General features: G+C 41.9%; 1 protein-coding gene and 2 long non-coding RNA genes across 3 annotated transcripts; 1 reads left to right on the top strand and 2 right to left on the bottom strand.

Annotated features, from left to right (window-relative positions):
- Positions 1-244: 244 nt before the first annotated feature.
- LOC130172908 (uncharacterized) lies at positions 245-16,156 on the bottom strand. Its single transcript, XR_008828348.1, has 3 exons — positions 16,023-16,156; positions 2,389-2,526; positions 245-602 (listed from the first exon to the last, which is right to left on the bottom strand). It is a non-coding gene; the product is annotated as an uncharacterized LOC130172908 (long non-coding RNA).
- Positions 2,364-19,402, top strand: kcnv1 (potassium voltage-gated channel modifier subfamily V member 1). The gene is made up of 4 exons (XM_056381880.1): positions 2,364-2,476; positions 5,149-5,469; positions 6,798-7,465; positions 16,053-19,402. Exons 2-4 carry the CDS (start codon positions 5,159-5,161, stop codon positions 16,577-16,579), a joined length of 1,506 nt encoding a protein of 501 aa, XP_056237855.1. The 5' UTR covers positions 2,364-2,476; positions 5,149-5,158; the 3' UTR covers positions 16,580-19,402.
- On the bottom strand, positions 11,987-13,387 carry LOC130172907 (uncharacterized). Its single transcript, XR_008828347.1, has 3 exons — positions 12,999-13,387; positions 12,294-12,363; positions 11,987-12,198 (listed from the first exon to the last, which is right to left on the bottom strand). It is a non-coding gene; the product is annotated as an uncharacterized LOC130172907 (long non-coding RNA).
- Positions 19,403-19,966: the final 564 nt, after the last annotated feature.

Genomic DNA, 19,966 nt, shown 5'->3' with positions numbered 1-19,966 from the left:
GCTGTGAGAAGCTCCTGTGTTTGTCTTTGTTCACAGCTCTGTGGGACGACAGAGTCCGTCAGTACCGCGCTCAAACACGCCATCATTCTGTGTGAGTGTAACATGTTTTATAAAGATGGAGTTGGTCTATATTGTGTAACAGAGTCTCTGGAACAACAAACTCACTTTGAGACGAGCAGAAAACTTTTGCTCGTTCGCGTTCAGACGCCAAAAACTGGAACACTGACCCCAGGACTGTGGCAGCAACATTACAAGAGGACGGTTATTTTATTTAACCTAATCACATTTCAAATATTGATCAATACATGGGGATAAGATGGAACTTTTATACTTTAAATTATCACCTCATTGATTTCCATTCAGGTCAGTCTGTGTGTCCTGTACATCGCTGATTATCATACTGACTGTGATGTATGATGTATGCAGACCTGAGCAGCTGAAGGCTCCTTATTCAGACATGTATGGATGAATAATGAGACACGGGGCAGCAGGTATGTCCGGCTCACAGTCTGGTGCTGCTGTAGTTGCTTCAGGAGACGGACGTCGTTGATGAGTGGTCAGCGGGCCGGGAGGACGAGTCAGCTGCCAGGAGATTCAAACATCTGCACAGATGAATTTAGTTGATCATTAACATCCCGGGCTTAATTAATCAGATTCTGTCTCTCTGTATATATCTCATATTAAGACCTTCAGGTGCATGTTTTAATAGATTTCACCTCTACATTCTACGTTCCTGCAGATCATCATCTGTTTTTACATGGATTTCCAATATTTGTGCAAAGGTATCTGTGAAAAATTGTCTTGTAAATTCTAGAAAATTGCTTAAAGAAATTGAATCCATTACAGTAAACAATTATAGTGCTGTCATCAAGTGGTAATGTAACCATCAAATCAACCAGTGAAGAGATAATTAACCTGTGATCTTAAGATTATGGGTGAAATATGAAATATTGGTTAATGAAATACGTTACAGTCAGACTGTCATTCACCCATTATTTCTACATATATCATCCAAAATCATTATATTTGTAATAAATAATGATTCAGCAAAGATAAATTAACACTAAATAGAATATAAAACTGAGACCTGAGTTTATGTTCGTAAATATCTCTTATTGTTTCATTATGCTGGTGTGAGGCAGACCACATGGTGGCACTGTGGGAGCAGGAATGTGTGCTGTAAAAGTGGAGCATCTTTTTAATTTCCATAAAGTTTTATTGAGGAAAAACCAGTCTGTTGCCTAGCAGCAGCATCTGAATGGAGCCCTCCCTGCAGTTCTGTATGGAGGGTGATTAATGCCGCGAGCGCTGGACGAGCCAAACCAGAGAGGTTGTCATGGAAACAACTTTAAAAGTGAGCTGTAAGGGAAATCTTATTCCTATAATTTTAGTTTATTCATTTGGATTACTGAATTGAGACTGAAAACTGAAAAACAATTAGAGGAATTACAATGTTATGTTTTAATTTTATTTCAAAAGACAAAGTTGGAATATTCTAAACTTTTCTTATTGTCAAAAATCCCATGAAAAGTCCAAAGGCAGAAGCAAATGTATAAATGTACCTCAGTCCACTCACAATGTTGTTTATTTTGACTTAATCTGATACAATCACCCTGCAACCCCAAATACTCTCGAGCATCAAATGTGGATTAATCCGCCACTGAAAATAGTCCCACAGTTTGTTTGATAAAATTTAAGGTGAGCAGCAACTATTGAGCCTTTAAAATTTAAAAAATATATATTTTTGAGGTGTTTTAGAGATTTATATTTTCAGTACGAAACTGTGGTGAGACAACAAATAAATTGCTGGTTTTGCATTTTCATGAGATTCGATTACTTTCAGAAAAATAAAGAATTACTCCTTATTCATGAAGGCTTCAGTCTCTGTAGCTTTTTTCACTATTTCCCCTCTGTACTTCCTTAAAGTGTACCTTGTATATGAAATACAGCTTCAAAAAGTTTCTCCTATTAAAGATAATATAGACTTTGAAATCTATATTTATTTTATTTATTAATTTCTGTATTTTCTTTAAACTTTTCCTGTCACCAAAAATGTTTTAAATTTACTGACTCATTAGCATTAAAGAGACGAAATATCAAGGTAATAACATCTAAGTTTGAACAGACAGAAAGACTATTAACCTTCATACTGAACGTCTTCTTCAGTGTGGCATTAATCACTCCTCATACCTTCCACCACACTATTTTAAAACCACACCGCGAATCCCAGAGAGCAGAGAGCTGAGGCTCCAGGAGCTGCCGCCTTCTGCAGCGTTGATGAACCGATGTGGAGACTTTGTCCTCTTCGAACAAGGACAAAGAAAACTTTCTCCTCTGTCTTTCTCATCATGTGATCATTTCTAAAAAAAAAACAAACAAAAAACTGACCTTTCTCAGGATTTTACTTCGTAGGATTCGTGATAATGTGGAGTTCACATCCAACAAAGATGCTGAAGACTCTCTTCATTTAGACCAGGTAAGAATCGGAGATTCACCTCGGTTTGTTTCTTCTCGTGCAGCTTTGAGCTGAGAAGACAAACACACAGAGGAACATCTGTTAATAACATGTGTCTCAGCTAATGATGAGAAATTTAGATCCTGTTCGATGTAGTTTTGTGAGATGTTTGTATGATGTAACTCAGTGCAGAAAATATCACATCTCTGACAAATAAGTCCAATAATAATCTGTTACTTTTATTACAGAAATCAATGGGGTGAAATCTGGTCTCAGCATTTTTCAAGAACAGAAATCCCCAAAAGATTAAAACCACGACACCGAACTTCTCTGTAAATGTTAAACTGAAATATAATGAGCTTTGTTCTAAAACAGAGAAACTAAACGGAGGGAAAAACTGATGAAATCATTTCTACAACATTAATGTGCAATTAAAAAAATCCTCAAACGCCAGGAGGACTGAGTCTGACAGTGGTAATATGAACGTTAAAGAGTTCAGTCTGTCCTTAAATAACATCAAAAACATATTTACAACTTATTACTTTTGCTTTACAATGGAAGGAAGCAGAGAGCAAATAGAAAGTAAAAACTGAGCTGATTGTAATGTTAAATTATCACCCAGTTCAGAGTCAATGGTGTCGAGTTCTTTGTCTGAGGAAACTAAACACACTCAGTCACAGACGACAGGAAGTGTCACCTATTTAAATACGAACATCTCAGGCAGTTTAACCTGACGAATGTACACGTTTATATTTGTATGTTTCTTTCTTTTGCTTAATGTCGGTGTCCTGTAAACTCAGCGTGGCCTGAGGACCTTTTGGGTGTGACATTTAAGTATTAATTAATTAGTGAATACATTAAGTGTTTATATAAAGTCAGTGGTGAAGACACATATTTCCTCCAGCTATGACCTTTAATTTAAAACATAATGTTTAATGAATTCATTCTTCACATCACTTCTAGTTACTGATGAGTTTTCTTCGGCGGAAGGTTTAAAGCAGTTTACAAAGTCAGATTTACTTTCAGTCGCCACAGAACAATTAATTATTGGATTGGAATCGCGAGAGAGTTTGGTTATACTTTATTTCCTGACATTTTAGTGTTTGTTATTTTTAGATGTTTCTGAATGTGTGCACATTAAGATCATTTCTACACTTAAAAATTAATTTCATCAATATGGAATGAAGCTAATTCCATCAGATTCCACTAAAGATTTCAACATTTTAAATGGTTTTGTACATTGTACATATCATTTTATCGTTGTATGCACCTCAGGGACTTCTGCGGCAGATTCACTTCATGTGAAATGTGTCATCTCTAAACCGTCTTCTGACATCAGCTCAGTGTAGAGAGAGAAGAGAGACACTACAATGTTTTTGGATGTCATGTGACTTAAATGTGGAAAAAGTGTTTCCATGTCACTTTTGCGAAATATTGCTTTGATTACTCTGAAAAAACATTTTTTATTTGTGTCAGTTACGCAGGTTTAGGGCGGGGCAGACAATCACAGTGGCGGGAAACACACGAGGGCAGGAGCTGAATCTGAGACGAGAGGGAGAGTTAATGATATCAAAATAAAACAAGAAGTGTTTAAAAATGACAAGACGTAACCAAAGAGCGGTAACACCACGATGTAGAACCAAAACCAGAAAAGATTTTCATCATGTGACCTGTGCTGGTTGGCGATACCATCACGGTCAAACAGGAAACATGTTTATATTCTCACACAGAGTCAAACCCCTCAGGCTTCTTCTGCTGCTGTAACTGAGCCACACATCAGCTCTCTGTCCATACAGGCATGTTCCAGAGCACCTGTTCAGATCTGAGCTCCTGAATGATTCAGTGCAGCCGTGCACGACCCGTCCACACAACCTCAACATCAGTTCAGTCACACCTTGTCGCCGCAGACCAGCTTTATGTTTGTTTCCTCTTGCTGACCTGAACTCTGCGTCTGTCCGTCATCACACAGCCTCTGCACAAATGGCCTCATGTAAAATTCAGAGTGTAAGAATTAGTGAGATGACAGTGTTAGACAGAGGCACCTAGCAAAAAGGGAATGAATGATCACAGGAATAGTAGCGTTAGATCTATTAATTAGGTAAGCCAGCTAAAATATTTAAATATGGCAGCAGCTAGAGATCTGCTACAAGTAGGACACTGCCCGGCGCTTTGTCTCTGTCGTCCCTACATCTCTGTTTCTCATTTTGGGAAATCAGCTTTCTTCTTCTTTCTCTCTGGTTGTCACCCTCCACCCCTCTGTGAGTCCGTCTTTTTCTCTTCCCTTTGATTCATTCTTGCTGTGCTGCTATAACTGCGGTTCAGTGAGGATGTTCTGGAAAGAGCTCCATGAAAACATCCTTCCTAACAACAGGAGTACGACACTACAGCTACCACTGCTGATACTTATATACGACACTCAGGTACAAATCTACCTGTAGAGATATAAAGAATAACTAGAATCACCTCCCCGTGGTCGTATCCCTCTGCCACTCTAACAGGTTAATTGCTGTAAAGTCTTGAGTAAAGGCTAAAAAAGTCTTTTGTGAGGTCACTGTGACCTTTGACCTTTAGCAGCCACTATCTAATCAGTTAATCTCTGAGTCCACATGAATGTTTGTGCCAAATTGGAAGAAGTTCTGTCAAGGCATAAACATTAAAGTTGAGTAATGTGTTGCCCTTCACCTCTCCACCAGCTCCTCCATCATGAGCCTCCCCTCCTCCAGCTTGATGGCGGCGGCGGAGTTCTACAGCGGCAGCGCCTCCCCGGTGTCTCTGGACTCCAGTGTCTTCTTCAGTGAGACGACGGCGTCCTGCGTCAGAGACCCGCTCGACTTCTTCATCATCAACGTCGGAGGAAGTCGCTACGTGCTTTCCCAGGAGCTGCTGGCGTCTTACCCGGAGACCCGGCTGGGGAAACTGGCCTGCAGCAGCCGTGACTCGGCTCTGGAGCTATGCGACGACGCCGACTTCCTGGAGAACGAGTTCTTCTTTGACCGCAACTCGCAGACCTTCCAGTAGGTGGAGCCACCTTCTCCTCTCTGAGCCATGCATGATGTCCTGTTGTAGTAACTACTCCGTAACTTATGATGGTCAAAATATTCTAATGATGCATCAGAGTTAAAAATGTCTACTAGGCCTCTAACGTTGGCTTCAAAGTTTCCTTAAAGGTATTCATTAACACGAATGTACAGGGAATACTGGATTAGCTTAAAGCTACAATATGCCAATTCTGGAAACCAAGCTAATGCTAGCATCAGACTTGAAAGCCAACCACACCCTTCCCTCCCATCGATCTGAGAGGTCTGGAAGGAGCAGATTTCCCAGGTTGTTCGACCGTCCGACAAGTAGCTGTGATGAAGGTATGAACTACTTTTAGGAAGGAGGTGGTTCAAAGTTTTTCACTTTGACGCACAGTCTGTTGTTTACTTCCTGTCACAGTCAACTCAGCTTTTAAACCATGAACACAAACGTGCCTTAACCATAAACAAGTACCACTGAAGTGACTCAACAACTATTGGATAGATTACCTTGAATTTTTGTGAAGACATTCATGATTCCCAGAGGATGAACGTTACCTACTTGGTCATCCCCTGAAGTTTACTGCAGCACCAACAACAGGTAAACCTTTGATAGATATTTATGTTTCTCAGGCACAAACTGGGAAACAAACTTTCCAGTGGAAATCCATCAATGCATCAACCTACATAACAGCATTTACATACACCATCAAAGGATTTATGGTTTATCTGATGCCTGAGCTGCAGGAACTGAACTTGTGTGTTCACCTGATGCTTCTAGTGTGTTTGTGCCTCGAGTCAAACATTTGACAACACCTGATGTTCACACCGGAGGTCGTCGTCACAGGTGTGCTGTCAGCTCTCGTTAACTGATGATGTCCTCATGGAATTCAACACTGTTGTTGCCGGCGGCATTGTTTCTAAAGAGTCCGCAGAAGCAGCTCTGATGTATGAACGCCACCACTCTTCGCAGACGAAGGGCCCGTCTGAAGGTTTTTGACGGACAGGCTGAGAAAGCAGGTGCCCTTTAACTTTGGACGGATGTCATTACACCTGGCTAAAATCAGATCAGAGAACCAGACCAACACGAGTTAAGTCTTGACCGATCCATTTGCAAGCTGATAGCTGAAAACCCTTCCTTGGTCTCACCCCAAAAGGTTGGAGAGATGAAATAGAGCTTCATCTTACAGACTGATCAAGATAAACCACCTTGAGTTGTAGTTTACAAAATAAGCCACACTATCGTCTCTATTGGAGGGTTATTTGTTTCCGTTTGTGAGTTATTTTGTCAATGACAGAATGCTACCTGTCTCTTTGTTTCTCAGGTATGTGATGAACTACTACCGGACGGGTCACCTGCACGTCAGGGAGGAGCTATGTGAGATCTCCTTCCTGCAAGAGATCGAGTACTGGGGCATCGACGAGCTTCGTATCAACCCTTGCTGTCGTGAGCGTTACTACCGGCGCAAGGAGCAGAAGGAGACCCTCGATGTTCAGAAAGAGTTTGAGGCTGATGATGGTGATGAGGACTTTGTGGGCGCCGCCTGCCCGGCTCTCCGCCGGCGCCTGTGGGACCTTCTGGAGAAACCTGATTCATCACGAGCAGCTCGCACCTTCGGCTCGCTGTCGATCTTCTTCGTGGTGGTGTCGCTTATCAACATGGTGCTGATCTCTCTGGACCTAGGGGAGGACTTTGGTGTGAGTGACGTCGGCGTTGGTGCACCGTTGCTGTTCGACGCCCTGGAGTACGTGTGCGTGGTGTGGTTCACGGGCGAGCTGGCGCTTCGGTTTCTCTGCGTGAGGGATAAGTGTCGCTTCAGCCGGAGCATTCCCAACGTGATCGACCTGCTGGCCATCCTGCCGTTCTACGTGACGCTGGCGGTGGAGAGCCTTCACGGAGGAACCACCGAGCTGGAGAACATGGGCCGCGTGGTGCAGGTCCTCCGACTCCTCAGGTCCCTCCGCATGCTGAAGCTGGGACGACACTCGACAGGTAAACACATCTAGACATGGACGTATTTAAAAAGATTCACTGAAAATACTTTTTAGAAATTGAAGTTTAGAAAGGAAAACTTTAGGTACCGAAGGTAAAGAGGTAACTGACACACGGCAATGCCAGACGACCTTCATTAGAGGAACCGAGTGGTCGAAAGGGAGCATCAGGCTGAATGACTGAGTCACTCTGAAGGCAGCATTTAAATAAAATGGCGTCTTATGTCGGTCATGGTTCGCCCTGACAGGACTATTTCTGCCGACTCTTTATGTTTGGACTTTGGTTGATTTCCTGATTTATTTTGAAACTATTTCTCTTAATCGTCTTGTGGTTATTTTACTTCCTGTCTTTGTCCTGTTTCCCTCTGCTCCGTGTTCAATCCCCCTCACCTCCTTTATGTGTCTTTAGTCTCTGAGCTCCCTGTTGTCTGGGTCAGTTCGTCTGTTGTACTTAACTTTGATTTGTGATGTTTCCCTGTGTCTCCTAGTGTTTATGGATTTTCTGTTCTTCTTCTGTTTAGTCTGTTAAGTTCCCAGTGTCCTAGTTTTCTTTGGATTGGTCATAAATGACTTTGTTTGTCTGCGTTTAGGTCCGTAACACTTCAGAACCAGACAATATCTTTCTGTTTTTAAAATCATCAATTCAACAAACTGACATGTAAAAACTACAACGACACAACGGACGCACAATGAACCCCTTGCTTTCATGTGGCCATGCAGGTTGTTTCTAAAGATAATAAACAAGAACAAGATCTGGGTTGTTGTTTAAAAAAGATGTGAAAAAGTTCAGACACGACCTCGTCTGAGCAGGTGAATCACTCAGCTGAAGGGTTCACGATCAGCAGCAGCAGCTGACGGAGACGACTGTGTTTTCCATTCACTCTCCCTCCACACGTGCTTCCTGCCTGTCGGGGGGGGTGGGGGTGGGGGTGGGGGGGGATTTCAAGTACATGATGGGAACATGATCCACAGAGTGAAATTCTCCTCGGTGAGAAGTTGCTGCTGTGAGATTACAGCCGGGAGGTTTTCTGAGGACAACAAAGACGAGAGAGGAAAAAAAAATATATATATTGATTCATACTTTGGCAATTTCCTTCAGGAGATGGAGGGAAGAGAGAGAGAGTGTGTGTTTGAAAGAGAGGATGTGTGTGTATATGATTATACTGTATGTGCGTGAGTGTATTTGTGTCAGACTGGGATGTACGAGCGCTTTGATCTGGGTGATTTTGGGAAGGATGATGATCCCTGAGCTCAACTCATGAATAATAGAAGAGAACATGGAAAGAGTTGGAGGGTGAAGGAGAAGGAAAAGAGGAGGAGGAGGAGAGAAGACAAAGACTGAAGTAGGAGCGTGAAAACAAGAGATAGAATGAGGTTACAAACATGAACACGTTCATTCATGGAAACTGCAACATGAGGTAGTTGTTTTTTAAGTTTTCTAACTGCAAAGAAGATGGAAGACGCTCGACTTCAGTTAATATTTGATATCGAATATCACAATGTTTCCCGTCATATATGATATTTTAAATATATCCCATATTTTACACTTTCACTGTGTTTTAAGTTTTAATGTTTTATTTGTGGTTTTAAGAATCAAAACCTAGAAAAACATAAGCCAATCAGAAGACAGCCTCCGTGCAGCCAAATTAATTTAAGGGAACTAATGGGGCGATTTGAAGGTGGGAGTGACTCATCTGTTTGAACCTGCGAGCTCTGAGAGGCTGAACAGATTCAGTGTGACGCTCACAGCTGCTGACAAGCTGCTTTCACTGTGCAGATGTGCAGACAAGATGTTGGAGAGTTCAGTCTCTCTTCTCATCTGTTTCCATGAATATCAGATCATAACAACACATCATGTTTTAGCCTGTCTTCTCTCAGCAGAGCCAGACTGAGGCTCAGCACATTAAAAAAAAAAACATTTAATAAAAAAGAGAGAGCAGGATGTGATGTCTGGACAGGAGCCCAGAAGGACAAACTTCAGACAGACCTGCTCAAACACAGGAAGAAACTGTATTTATTGTTAAATGTGTCCGACAGACTTTTACACTTTAAATCCTATTGTGAAAATTGAGTGAAAGCGAACTGTGACACGCTGATTTGCTCTGACTCAGTTTTCTCCAGATGCAGTAAACACTCTCCGTCCTCCAGCCTGAAGAAAACCTCCTCATGAGCTCAATTCAAATCCTCTTTAAACTCAGCACCAAAGCTCATTTCTTCCTCTCTCTCGCAGGAGAATAGAGAGATGACAAGTCATGCTTGGGTGTGAACGCCGGCCCCCGTGAGCGGCTCACCTCATATGTGGGTGTATTTATAAATTTGCTGTTTGCTCTCTCTCTATCTGCCGCTCGTTATTTCCTCCTCGCTGAGTGGCTCCGGTCCTCAGACTCTTTTGGGCTTTTCACGTGTTTGAAGGAGAAAAAAAAAAAAAAACAAACAAAAGAAAGAAATGAGGACGATCACACGCTGTCACTCACCGGCGACCGCAGGGAAATACAAATTTAAGACAATAGAGACAAAAGCTTCTGCTGTGAACAGAAGACTGTGGATCAGCTGTTATCTGACGTTATGTTTCCACTTTCACTAATTATGGTTTAATATTAAAACAGCGAATCATCATTTTCAAACAGCAACTTCTTAAGGAAAACTATATTTGTGGACTCGTGTTTATTCTTTTCTTTCTGTAACTGTGCGGTTGGATAAATGATAAATGAATTTTAAAAATTGAATTCTGTGTTTGAACATCACTCATTATCAGCTCCACTCAAAGCACTTCACACTTTTAAATTGCACTTTGAATCTCATCATCTTTTATGAAGAAATTAAAGCCTGGGGTCCCTGCAGACGGCCCAGTTCATTAAAGCCACAATATGAAAGTGCTGGACAGAACAAACAGTCTTAACTCTCTTCTATCAGTTGTGGAGCTGAAATGTAAAGTTGTGGTGTCGGTGGAGAGGGTTTATCCTCTGGGAACGAACGTCTTAATCAGAGACGGAGTTGGTGAGAGGAAATGTGTGGGAGAAATTTTATGTCTCAATAATAAATAGGAAATCTATTTTCTTCATTTCTCCAGTACCAGAAGCAGAAGCAATAACGCCGGAGCTTATTGATACTCCGGTGTTTAAAGATTTCGCCCTGGGGGCCGTTTAATACCGGGTTTCGGTACCATCCCTATCCACAATGCTTTAGTTATGGATGTCGGCCTGTCTGAATTTGCATGGAGGAGCTGCTCTCTCCTCCTTGTGTTGCTGCTAGCATTAGCCACGTGTGCTGTACAGTCACCGTGTTATCTCTGTTTCCTCTGTTCAGGCCATCTATACAGCTTCCTGCAACAGGGGATGTTGCATGCCAGACTGACCCACTGTAGGCACACAGTTATCCTTGAAGATCTTCAGCCTCACATCAGAAGTACAGGTCTGTAGCCATCTGAAGTGCATCTACTTTTGATAAACCTAACAGTCATTTATCAGTCTTGGAATAATGTGCAGGTAAATGAAGCTGTGGTTACTTAGAACTTGTGAGAGTGTGTAGGCTAAGGTTTCTGTCATCATCTGTCACCTGGCTGCCATGTCCTACAATGAAAATGCTGACCGACCACAAGCCCAAACAAAAGAAGGTGAACCACTGTTCAAGGTCCAATTTCCAAAAGCCATGAAGGGAGAATGCAGAGCTACACCAGTTAAGACTGAGGCGACATTCTATAAGTGTTATATTATTTTATTTTTCAACCAAAAAATGTTTTGTACACATTGTATTAAATATTGCACATATAATGTTATGACAGTTCCATCAATAACAAAATACAGTAAAGAAAATGTCAGGAGGTATTTAGAAACAGAGTCAGTCATTGTTTTGTAAAAAAAAAAAAAAAAGTGAAAAATGTAAAAAAAATCTTTTGTGTTTTATCAAACAGGGAATGTGGTGGACCTCATATTTGAAAAAGTCTTTGTGACCTGGGACCATACACAGAAGCTGCTTTGGTCATCCCCATCCCAGAGGACCTCACTGCACAGTTGGAGCGGCCTGAGAAGGAGGAGGTCATATCCAGCTCTGTGTCCCGGTTCTATCATGGCCCAGTCTAAAACCCACATACCGGCCTGTGGCGTCAGGAAACACGGCATGGATGCGTAGGACCACGCAGGCTGGAATGACGACCCAGATTCTGCAACCAAGGAAGCACCAGCTCACAAAGCTCCTATAGGCTAGATACCTGTACTGACTAAAACAACTGGACAGGGCATTTAGTCTTGCAAACATATATCTATGTTGTGTCTCACAATTTTTTATATGGATCCAGTGAATCCTACAGTTTTTTCATCATCACTGATTATAACTGCCTCATTTGATGTAAATAAATGCTTGATTGTTACTAAAGAAATGACTCCTCTGAATTCATATATTATATGCACACTATCTGCTGATAGAAGAACTTTACAAATCAAAGAGCAGCTAAACTAATTTATTTGAGGGTGTGTTACTCTATTTGTGGTGTGTTATTACCATTGTAAAATTATGTGCACTGAAGTAAAACAAGACTGTCTAACATCTTTTATTTAGATTGAAACTATGTTTTAACAAAGAAGCAAAACGTACTGGTGTATTCCTCTCAACCGTAAAGGACCATAGTCAGTGCGGTACATGTTGCAGGCAGAACACATTGAGGCAGAGCGGCTCCAACCCAGGACGGTCTACCATACATGGTAAATCTTCCACGATCTCCCATAGCCATCTGGTAACCTACAGTGAATTGCAAATGGTAAATTCTATGGTTGATTATAAATGTAATGTAATCAAAACAAATTAGTGATTAGTTTGTCCAGTGAGAATGCTACCTGTGGTATCTCCTAGCAGCAGATGTTCTCAGCTTCTGTGGGCATGGTTGCACAGTTTCCACAGGAGCACCTGTCCAAGATATAGAGAAAAATGGTAACATTCACCAAAATATAAAGCTTGTGAAATTCAAACACTGACAGACAGTGGAGCTAAGGTGGGTAAGAAGTAAGCTTGGCTACATATCAAGTGCATATAACAGAGGTAATTTATAACATGTCACTTATTGCATATAATGTGGAGCTTGACAACAGTGTAGTGTAGAAAACTGCACAGTTTAGTCTTTGACTAAAGATTACTGTTGCTGTCAGACATGTTTATGCTGATTTACAGCTTTCATTGTAATACACAAAATAAATTTACTTCATAAAGGAAGATGTCATGATGAGCATCTCTGCTCAAAACATGGAGAAAAATTATTTACTTTGTCAGCATCTATTAAAATATCTGACTAGTACTGACATTGAACACCTGTAGCAGTCTAGATACAACAAACATTTTCAGACTGTAAAAGTATATCTAAGGAGGCATGACAGATAACTACATTACACTATTCACAATAGTGCTTATTTACCAAAAGAGCTCCCAGTAATGACGAGACAGTAACAGTTAGCATTAGCTACCTAGCTACATGTTAGTAACTGTGTGCCAGCTCTCATCAACAAACTCAAAATGTAATGTCAAAATACACAAAATTGGTTACCAACCATTCAGAAACGTCCTGCTGCAGTTGTAGAGTTTGAACTTCTTCAGCAGCCTCTCCCTCTGGCTCAGATTCTGGATAAAAGTGGTGTGGTTGAACCAAATCGCTACCGACGCCAGGTTGCCGGTCACGGTCACCGTAAACATTAGAGCACGGTGCCAGAAGCCCGAACGGCAGCCCCTTCCGGAGAGGGGCGTGGTCAGGCACAGCTCATTGCATTTAAAGCTACAGACACAGAAACAGCCTGTTCTGAACAGGGCTCAAAAAGAGGGGTTTACAGGCATGCTGAAATATAGGATCGGAGTGGATTTTTTAGCAAAAAGCTTCAAATACATGCTTTGGGGACCTCTGAGACTTATTCAAACTTGTTGAAAAGGAGCATAATATGTCCCCTTTAATGTTTTATTTGTGGTTTTAAGAACCAAAACCCAGAAAAACATAAGCCAATCAGAAGACAGCCTCCGTGCAGCCAAATTAATTTAAGGGAACTAATGGGGCGATTTGAAGGTGGGAGTGACTCATCTGTTTGAACCTGCGAGCTCTGAGAGGCTGAACAGATTCAGTGTGACGCTCACAGCTGCTGACAAGCTGCTTTCACTGTGCAGATGTGCAGACAAGATGTTGGAGAGTTCAGTCTCTCTTCTCATCTGTTTCCATGAATATCAGATCATAACAACACATCATGTTTTAGCCTGTCTTCTCTCAGCAGAGCCAGACTGAGGCTCAGCACATTAAAAAAAAAAACATTTAATAAAAAAGAGAGAGCAGGATGTGATGTCTGGACAGGAGCCCAGAAGGACAAACTTCAGACAGACCTGCTCAAACACAGGAAGAAACTGTATTTATTGTTAAATGTGTCCGACAGACTTTTACACTTCCTGTTGTGAAAATTGAGTGAAAGCGAACTGTGACACGCTGATTTGCTCTGACTCAGTTTTCTCCAGATGCAGTAAACACTCTCCGTCCTCCAGCCTGAAGAAAACCTCCTCATGAGCTCAATTCAAATCCTCTTTAAACTCAGCACCAAAGCTCATTTCTTCCTCTCTCTCGCAGGAGAATAGAGAGATGACAAGTCATGCTGGGGTGTGAACGCCGGCCCCCGTGAGCGGCTCACCTCATATGTGGGTGTATTTATAAATTTGCTGTTTGCTCTCTCTCTATCTGCCGCTCGTTATTTCCTCCTCGCTGAGTCGCTCCGGTCCTCAGACTCTTTTGGGCTTTTCACGTGTTTGAAGGAGAAAAAAAAAAAAAAAACAAACAAAAGAAAGAAATGAGGACGATCACACGCTGTCACTCACCGGCGACCGCAGGGAAATACAAATTTAAGACAATAGAGACAAAAGCTTCTGCTGTGAACAGAAGACTGTGGATCAGCTGTTATCTGACGTTATGTTTCCACTTTCACTAATTATGGTTTAATATTAAAACAGCGAATCATCATTTTCAAACAGCAACTTCTTAAGGAAAACTATATTTGTGGACTCGTGTTTATTCTTTTCTTTCTGTAACTGTGCGGTTGGATAAATGATAAATGAATTTTAAAAATTGAATTCTGTGTTTGAACATCACTCATTATCAGCTCCACTCAAAGCACTTCACACTTTTAAATTGCACTTTGAATCTCATCATCTTTTATGAAGAAATTAAAGCCTGGGGTCCCTGCAGACGGCCCAGTTCATTAAAGCCACAATATGAAAGTGCTGGACAGAACAAACAGTCTTAACTCTCTTCTATCAGTTGTGGAGCTGAAATGTAAAGTTGTGGTGTCGGTGGAGAGGGTTTATCCTCTGGGAACGAACGTCTTAATCAGAGACGGAGTTGGTGAGAGGAAATGTGTGGGAGAAATTTTATGTCTCAATAATAAATAGGAAATCTATTTTCTTCATTTCTCCAGTACCAGAAGCAGAAGCAATAACGCCGGAGCTTATTGATACTCCGGTGTTTAAAGATTTCGCCCTGGGGGCCGTTTAATACCGGGTTTCGGTACCATCCCTATCCACAATGCTTTAGTTATGGATGTCGGCCTGTCTGAATTTGCATGGAGGAGCTGCTCTCTCCTCCTTGTGTTGCTGCTAGCATTAGCCACGTGTGCTGTACAGTCACCGTGTTATCTCTAACTTCACTCTGTCCACCTGCCATATCCCAGACTGACGGCTGATAACTGAGGAGGTTCACTGGGTTATTGAGGCTTTTTATGTCTCTGCACCAGCGACAGTGAGAGCGGCAGCCATTTTGTTTTCCGGTTGTCTGTCCGTCCGTCTCCTTGTTGTGGACATCTCAGTAACGCCTTGATGGAACTTCTTCAAATTTGACACAAACATTCACTAGGTCTCAAGGATGAAAGATTTGATTTTAAAGGTCAAGGGTCAAAGTTTAAGGTCACGGTGACCTCACGTTCTTGTGAAAGCAATATATCAGGAACGCCCAGAGAGAATTTCATCACTGGTACACTGTGACCTCACAAAACGTCTTTGGCCATAACTCACAAATTAATTCACTAATTGTGACACAATTTAACTCAAATGTCTATAAAGGACAAATTATATACCAAAAGGTCAAAGGTCAACTTCACTGTGACATCATAATGTTCTGCAAAATCACTTCTGGTCATTATTGAACGCTGTAGCTCAGGAAGGAGAGACTGTGACCATATTTCCTGACACTTAGCTGGAAGAAAACAACCACCAGGCGTCAATTCTAGTTTCTCAGTAACTTTATTAAAAGGTTTTTCTGTGTATGACTCACAGCCTGTTTTCAAATTAACTGAATAATACAGACACGTCCCGAAGGGGTTGGATTTTTTTACTTGAACTGCTCCACCTCTGATGGAAAAGGCCTTCAGTCTGTTCCTACCTCCTACACACATTCAAAAATCAACCACCTTCCACCAGCTGAGGGCAGAAACATTTTTGACCACTGAAGTGTTTCAAATCTGAACTTCAGCAAACTGATTTTCACAGTGGAGAGAAAATATCTGGCTACAAGGAAAGAATAATCCTAAAAACTATCACAGGTAATGTCTGCTCACCTTTACTCCTCTGTCCTCCTCTCTGTCCAGGTCTCAAGTCTCTGGGTATGACCATCGCTCAGTGCTACGAGGAAGTCGGCCTCCTCCTCCTCTTCCTCGGCGTCGGCATCTCCATCTTCGCCATGGTGGTCTTCGCCCTGGAGCACGACCTTCCTGCCACCACCTTCACCAGTGTGCCGGCCGCCTGGTGGTGGGCGACCACCTCCATGACCACGGTCGGCTATGGCGACATCCGTCCCGACACGACCGTGGGGAAGGTGCTGGCCTTCCTCTGCATCCTGTCCGGGATCCTTATCCTGTCGCTGCCCATCGCCATCATCAACGACCGCTTCTCCGCCTGCTACTTCACCCTGAAGATGAAGGAGGCGGCGGTGCGACATGGCGAGATGCTCAAGAGGCTGGCCCGCGGCTCGGTGGCGGAGACGGGGGAGGGAGGGGTCAGGGGAGGCCCGAACTTACGGGACGCCTACGCCAGGAGCGTCCTGGAGATGTTGAGGCTGCACGGGCGCGAGAGGGCGAGCACCCGGAGCAGCGGAGGAGAGGAACTGTGGTGGTAGAACCAGGAAGTGAGACTGGGACCGGACCAGACCGGGTGGTTAAAGTGACCGTCCTGTGTGGCGGGAAAGTCACAGAGTCGGATGGGTTCATGACCTCTGCTGTAACAGCTGATGTTCCTGAACGTCCCAACATTCCTTAAAATGTAAATATGTTTTTTTCTTCAGAGAAACGTCACAATAATTTCACTCTGAAATAAAGACGCAATGATTAGTCGATTGATTAGTTGATTGATGGAAAATTAATCTGAAAATATTCCAATAAATGATTAATCACTTAATTTTTCATCAGGGAAAGTGAAAAGTAAAATAATAATAATCTGGGACGGACCAGGAAATAAAGTCAACGTAAGCGGGCGGGACAGGAATCATAGTTCTAATATGAATAAATACCATTTTCTTTATTTCTAGTATAATGTAAGTCATTCTGCTCTGTCTCCGCTCTGGTTGCTGATTGGCTGCAAGTAGTCACCTGACGTGTGGATAAATGGTGCGAGATGCAGCCACTAACAATCAGAGAGGAACATCTGTAAATGGTATCATTTCTGACAGTCTGCATGTGAGGCGTTTAGGGGACATCTGTAAAGTATAGCTACAGAAAATAACCTGGGTTACAGCCTCACCCTCTAAACTGCATGAGTCTCTGCATGCACATCGGTCACACGCCGCCCCTCCCACCACCACAGGTAAATGATCAACCTGTGGGAAACACAAAGAAAAGGACAGCAGTGAAAATCCTCTAATACACAAACATACACACCTGCACTGTGGCTAAAAGTCCTGAAGTTAATGATGAAGTAAATGAACTTCATCTCAGTTCAAATCCAAATTTCTATCATCTCAGAGTTTGTCTCTGAGGTGGAAGAACAGTTGGTTGAATAATAAATTGGTTGACAGGAAGTTAATCAATCAAATAACAGTTCAGTTATTTATCAAGTCAAAATGTCAAATATAGAATTTATTGCTCTTGTCTTTGGGTTTTGTTTTTGGTCAGATAAAATAAGACATTTTAAACTGTTACTTCACTCTCTTGGACGACCTCTCTTCATGTCAGATTCCTGTTTTTTGAGAAACACTTTTTGACGAGTTGAGTTAGGAAACTTTTCACCCATGAAGCCTTTTCTACCTGTAACACTGAAGCTTTAAATCAGTGACAGTCACTCGCCCTCTCTCTCTCTGCTGTCAGACTCCCGGAGCTGTCAGAGTGATTTTCTCTGGTTGTTTGCATTTTTCAAAACCGTCTTTTTGAGCTCCTCGTCACGACGACCTCTGACAGTCTGTTTCTGCGTTTCACTAACTGTTAGAAACTTCAGCAGGTTAAACTCGGATAACAAGACACTGTTAGTGTTGAGTAACTCTGACTCACTGTACATCCACTTTCTTCCCTCTGCGTTCAAACAGAAAATCTGGTGCTGAGAATATCTAGATGTCTGGTCCTAAAATATAGGAAGATGCAAAATTTATTGTAATTGATTAATCAAGAACATAAAGGCAGATTCGTTGATAATTAAACTAATGAAATGCAGTGTCATATTAGTAAATCTGTGTTACTTGCATTCTTCACTGAATTAATACGTCCATGTACAGTTTGTTTCAAATGGTTATTTCAATGCAGTTCCCTAAAAATGACCTTTATTAACTACTAGCAAAGCATCTATCCAATAGCATCCAGATCAAGAAGAAAAGTTTTTAGTACTCCAGCCTGATTGATATCAACCGTGAGCTGCTGCAGGAAGCAGGTTTGACACGTGAGGGAAAGTTCGTCATCTTGGTTAAATACTGAAAAAGTCAGTAGTGACATGAGATAAGATGTGACCACTTTTTCTGTACATATGTAACAGAAACCTCCATCTTTACTTTTCATCTACACTGACCCACACACGGGACCCAGGACCCAAACCCCAGTCTCCAGTGTCAAAGTCTTGAACTTTATCCAAATTAGACTCCAAAAGTGATCATATCTTTTTACACATTGTGACTCGACTGTGGGTAATGTCAGGAGACAATTAAGATGACCAAGATTCATTACATCATGTAATTCTGCCTGAAACACAGATGAACAAGAACCAATCAATGGAAAACTAATTGTAAATACAAAGTACTCGTTTTATTGATGATGATCATTATCTATGTGGCAGTTATATTTCTTCTGAAATGTATCAGGCCAAACAATTTAGAATTTCATAAACTTAATTTTAAGGCGACAGTGTTGACGTGTGTCCTGTTAGAAAAGAGATTTAAGTATTCTACACACTTTCATTAAGACACAGCTGCACTTGAACGTGCTGTTTCTTTTATACCTGCATGTTGTGTAATGTACAACTTGTTCACATGATATGTTGAGATTTGGGGTGCACCTCCGTGAGCCTTTGCAGCCGAAAGTTACCCATAACACCCTTCTCTGTGTAGGTTAAAGAGACATTTACATGAAGCATAAGCAGATTTAGACTGTAAGAGGGCTGATTGTAGCGCCCCCTGTGGGTCAACCATTGCCACACTTTGTGTCTATGTCTGTGGGCTGGGTGCAGAAAATAAGACGTAATCCTAACCCATGCATTCTCAGACTTTTCCCACAATGCACGGTTTGCTGTAAATGATCAAAACACAGGATTTATTGCCACTTGACTCGGTGGAAAGAACTTTGTCTGTGCTCCTGTTGTCTTTAACATTACCTCCGTGCACCACCTTAAAAAGCACATGCATTAGTGAAGTGTTGTGAAGTCAGTAGAAACCCTACAGGCTGTTTTCTGGTATTTCTGCCCTCTCGTGTGTGCTCTCTGTTATCAGTCTGTGACTCAGTCATGCAATAAAGAGCCTCCTCCTGTGGGTCAGAGTGGTCTTTTCAAATATCACAGCGCTGGCCTGGAGGTCTGAATGAAGACACTGACCTGGGAGCAGCTTCTTCTTCCTCACTTCTCTTGTTTGCAGATTAGATCTGTTTTCAGGTGTTTTCTCTTTCCCATAGGTTTTTTTCAACATGTTGGAGTTTTCCTTTAATCGCAGCTCAATTTCAGAAAAGGACAGAAAAGAACCTGAGGATGAAAACACATGCAAGCTACACAGATGTACACTTGTTTTTGTCATTTACTTTCACTTACACTGATTCCACGAAGACTCACAGTAACCCAACCTTAATTAGTGAAGCAGACAGGCAAAACAATGACTAAAGCATGAGAGTTTCAGCATATAATCTACATACCCCAAGGTTTTATTTCAGATGTGAAGGCTATTTGTATCTGACCTCTGGTGACCTTGAGAGTTAACTGACCTCAGCAATGCATTCCTCCAGTCTTTGTCCCCATCCTCCATTATAATCATGTATATCAAAATTGCATAAGAGGTGCTTATTTGCTGCTGTGGCCGTGAAACATAAATTTCCTTAGGGCACAC

Source organism: Seriola aureovittata, chromosome 7, assembly GCF_021018895.1.
Source record: "Seriola aureovittata isolate HTS-2021-v1 ecotype China chromosome 7, ASM2101889v1, whole genome shotgun sequence".
Taxonomy (NCBI): domain Eukaryota; kingdom Metazoa; phylum Chordata; class Actinopteri; order Carangiformes; family Carangidae; genus Seriola; species Seriola aureovittata.
This window is presented reverse-complemented; position numbering and strand designations above follow the sequence as displayed.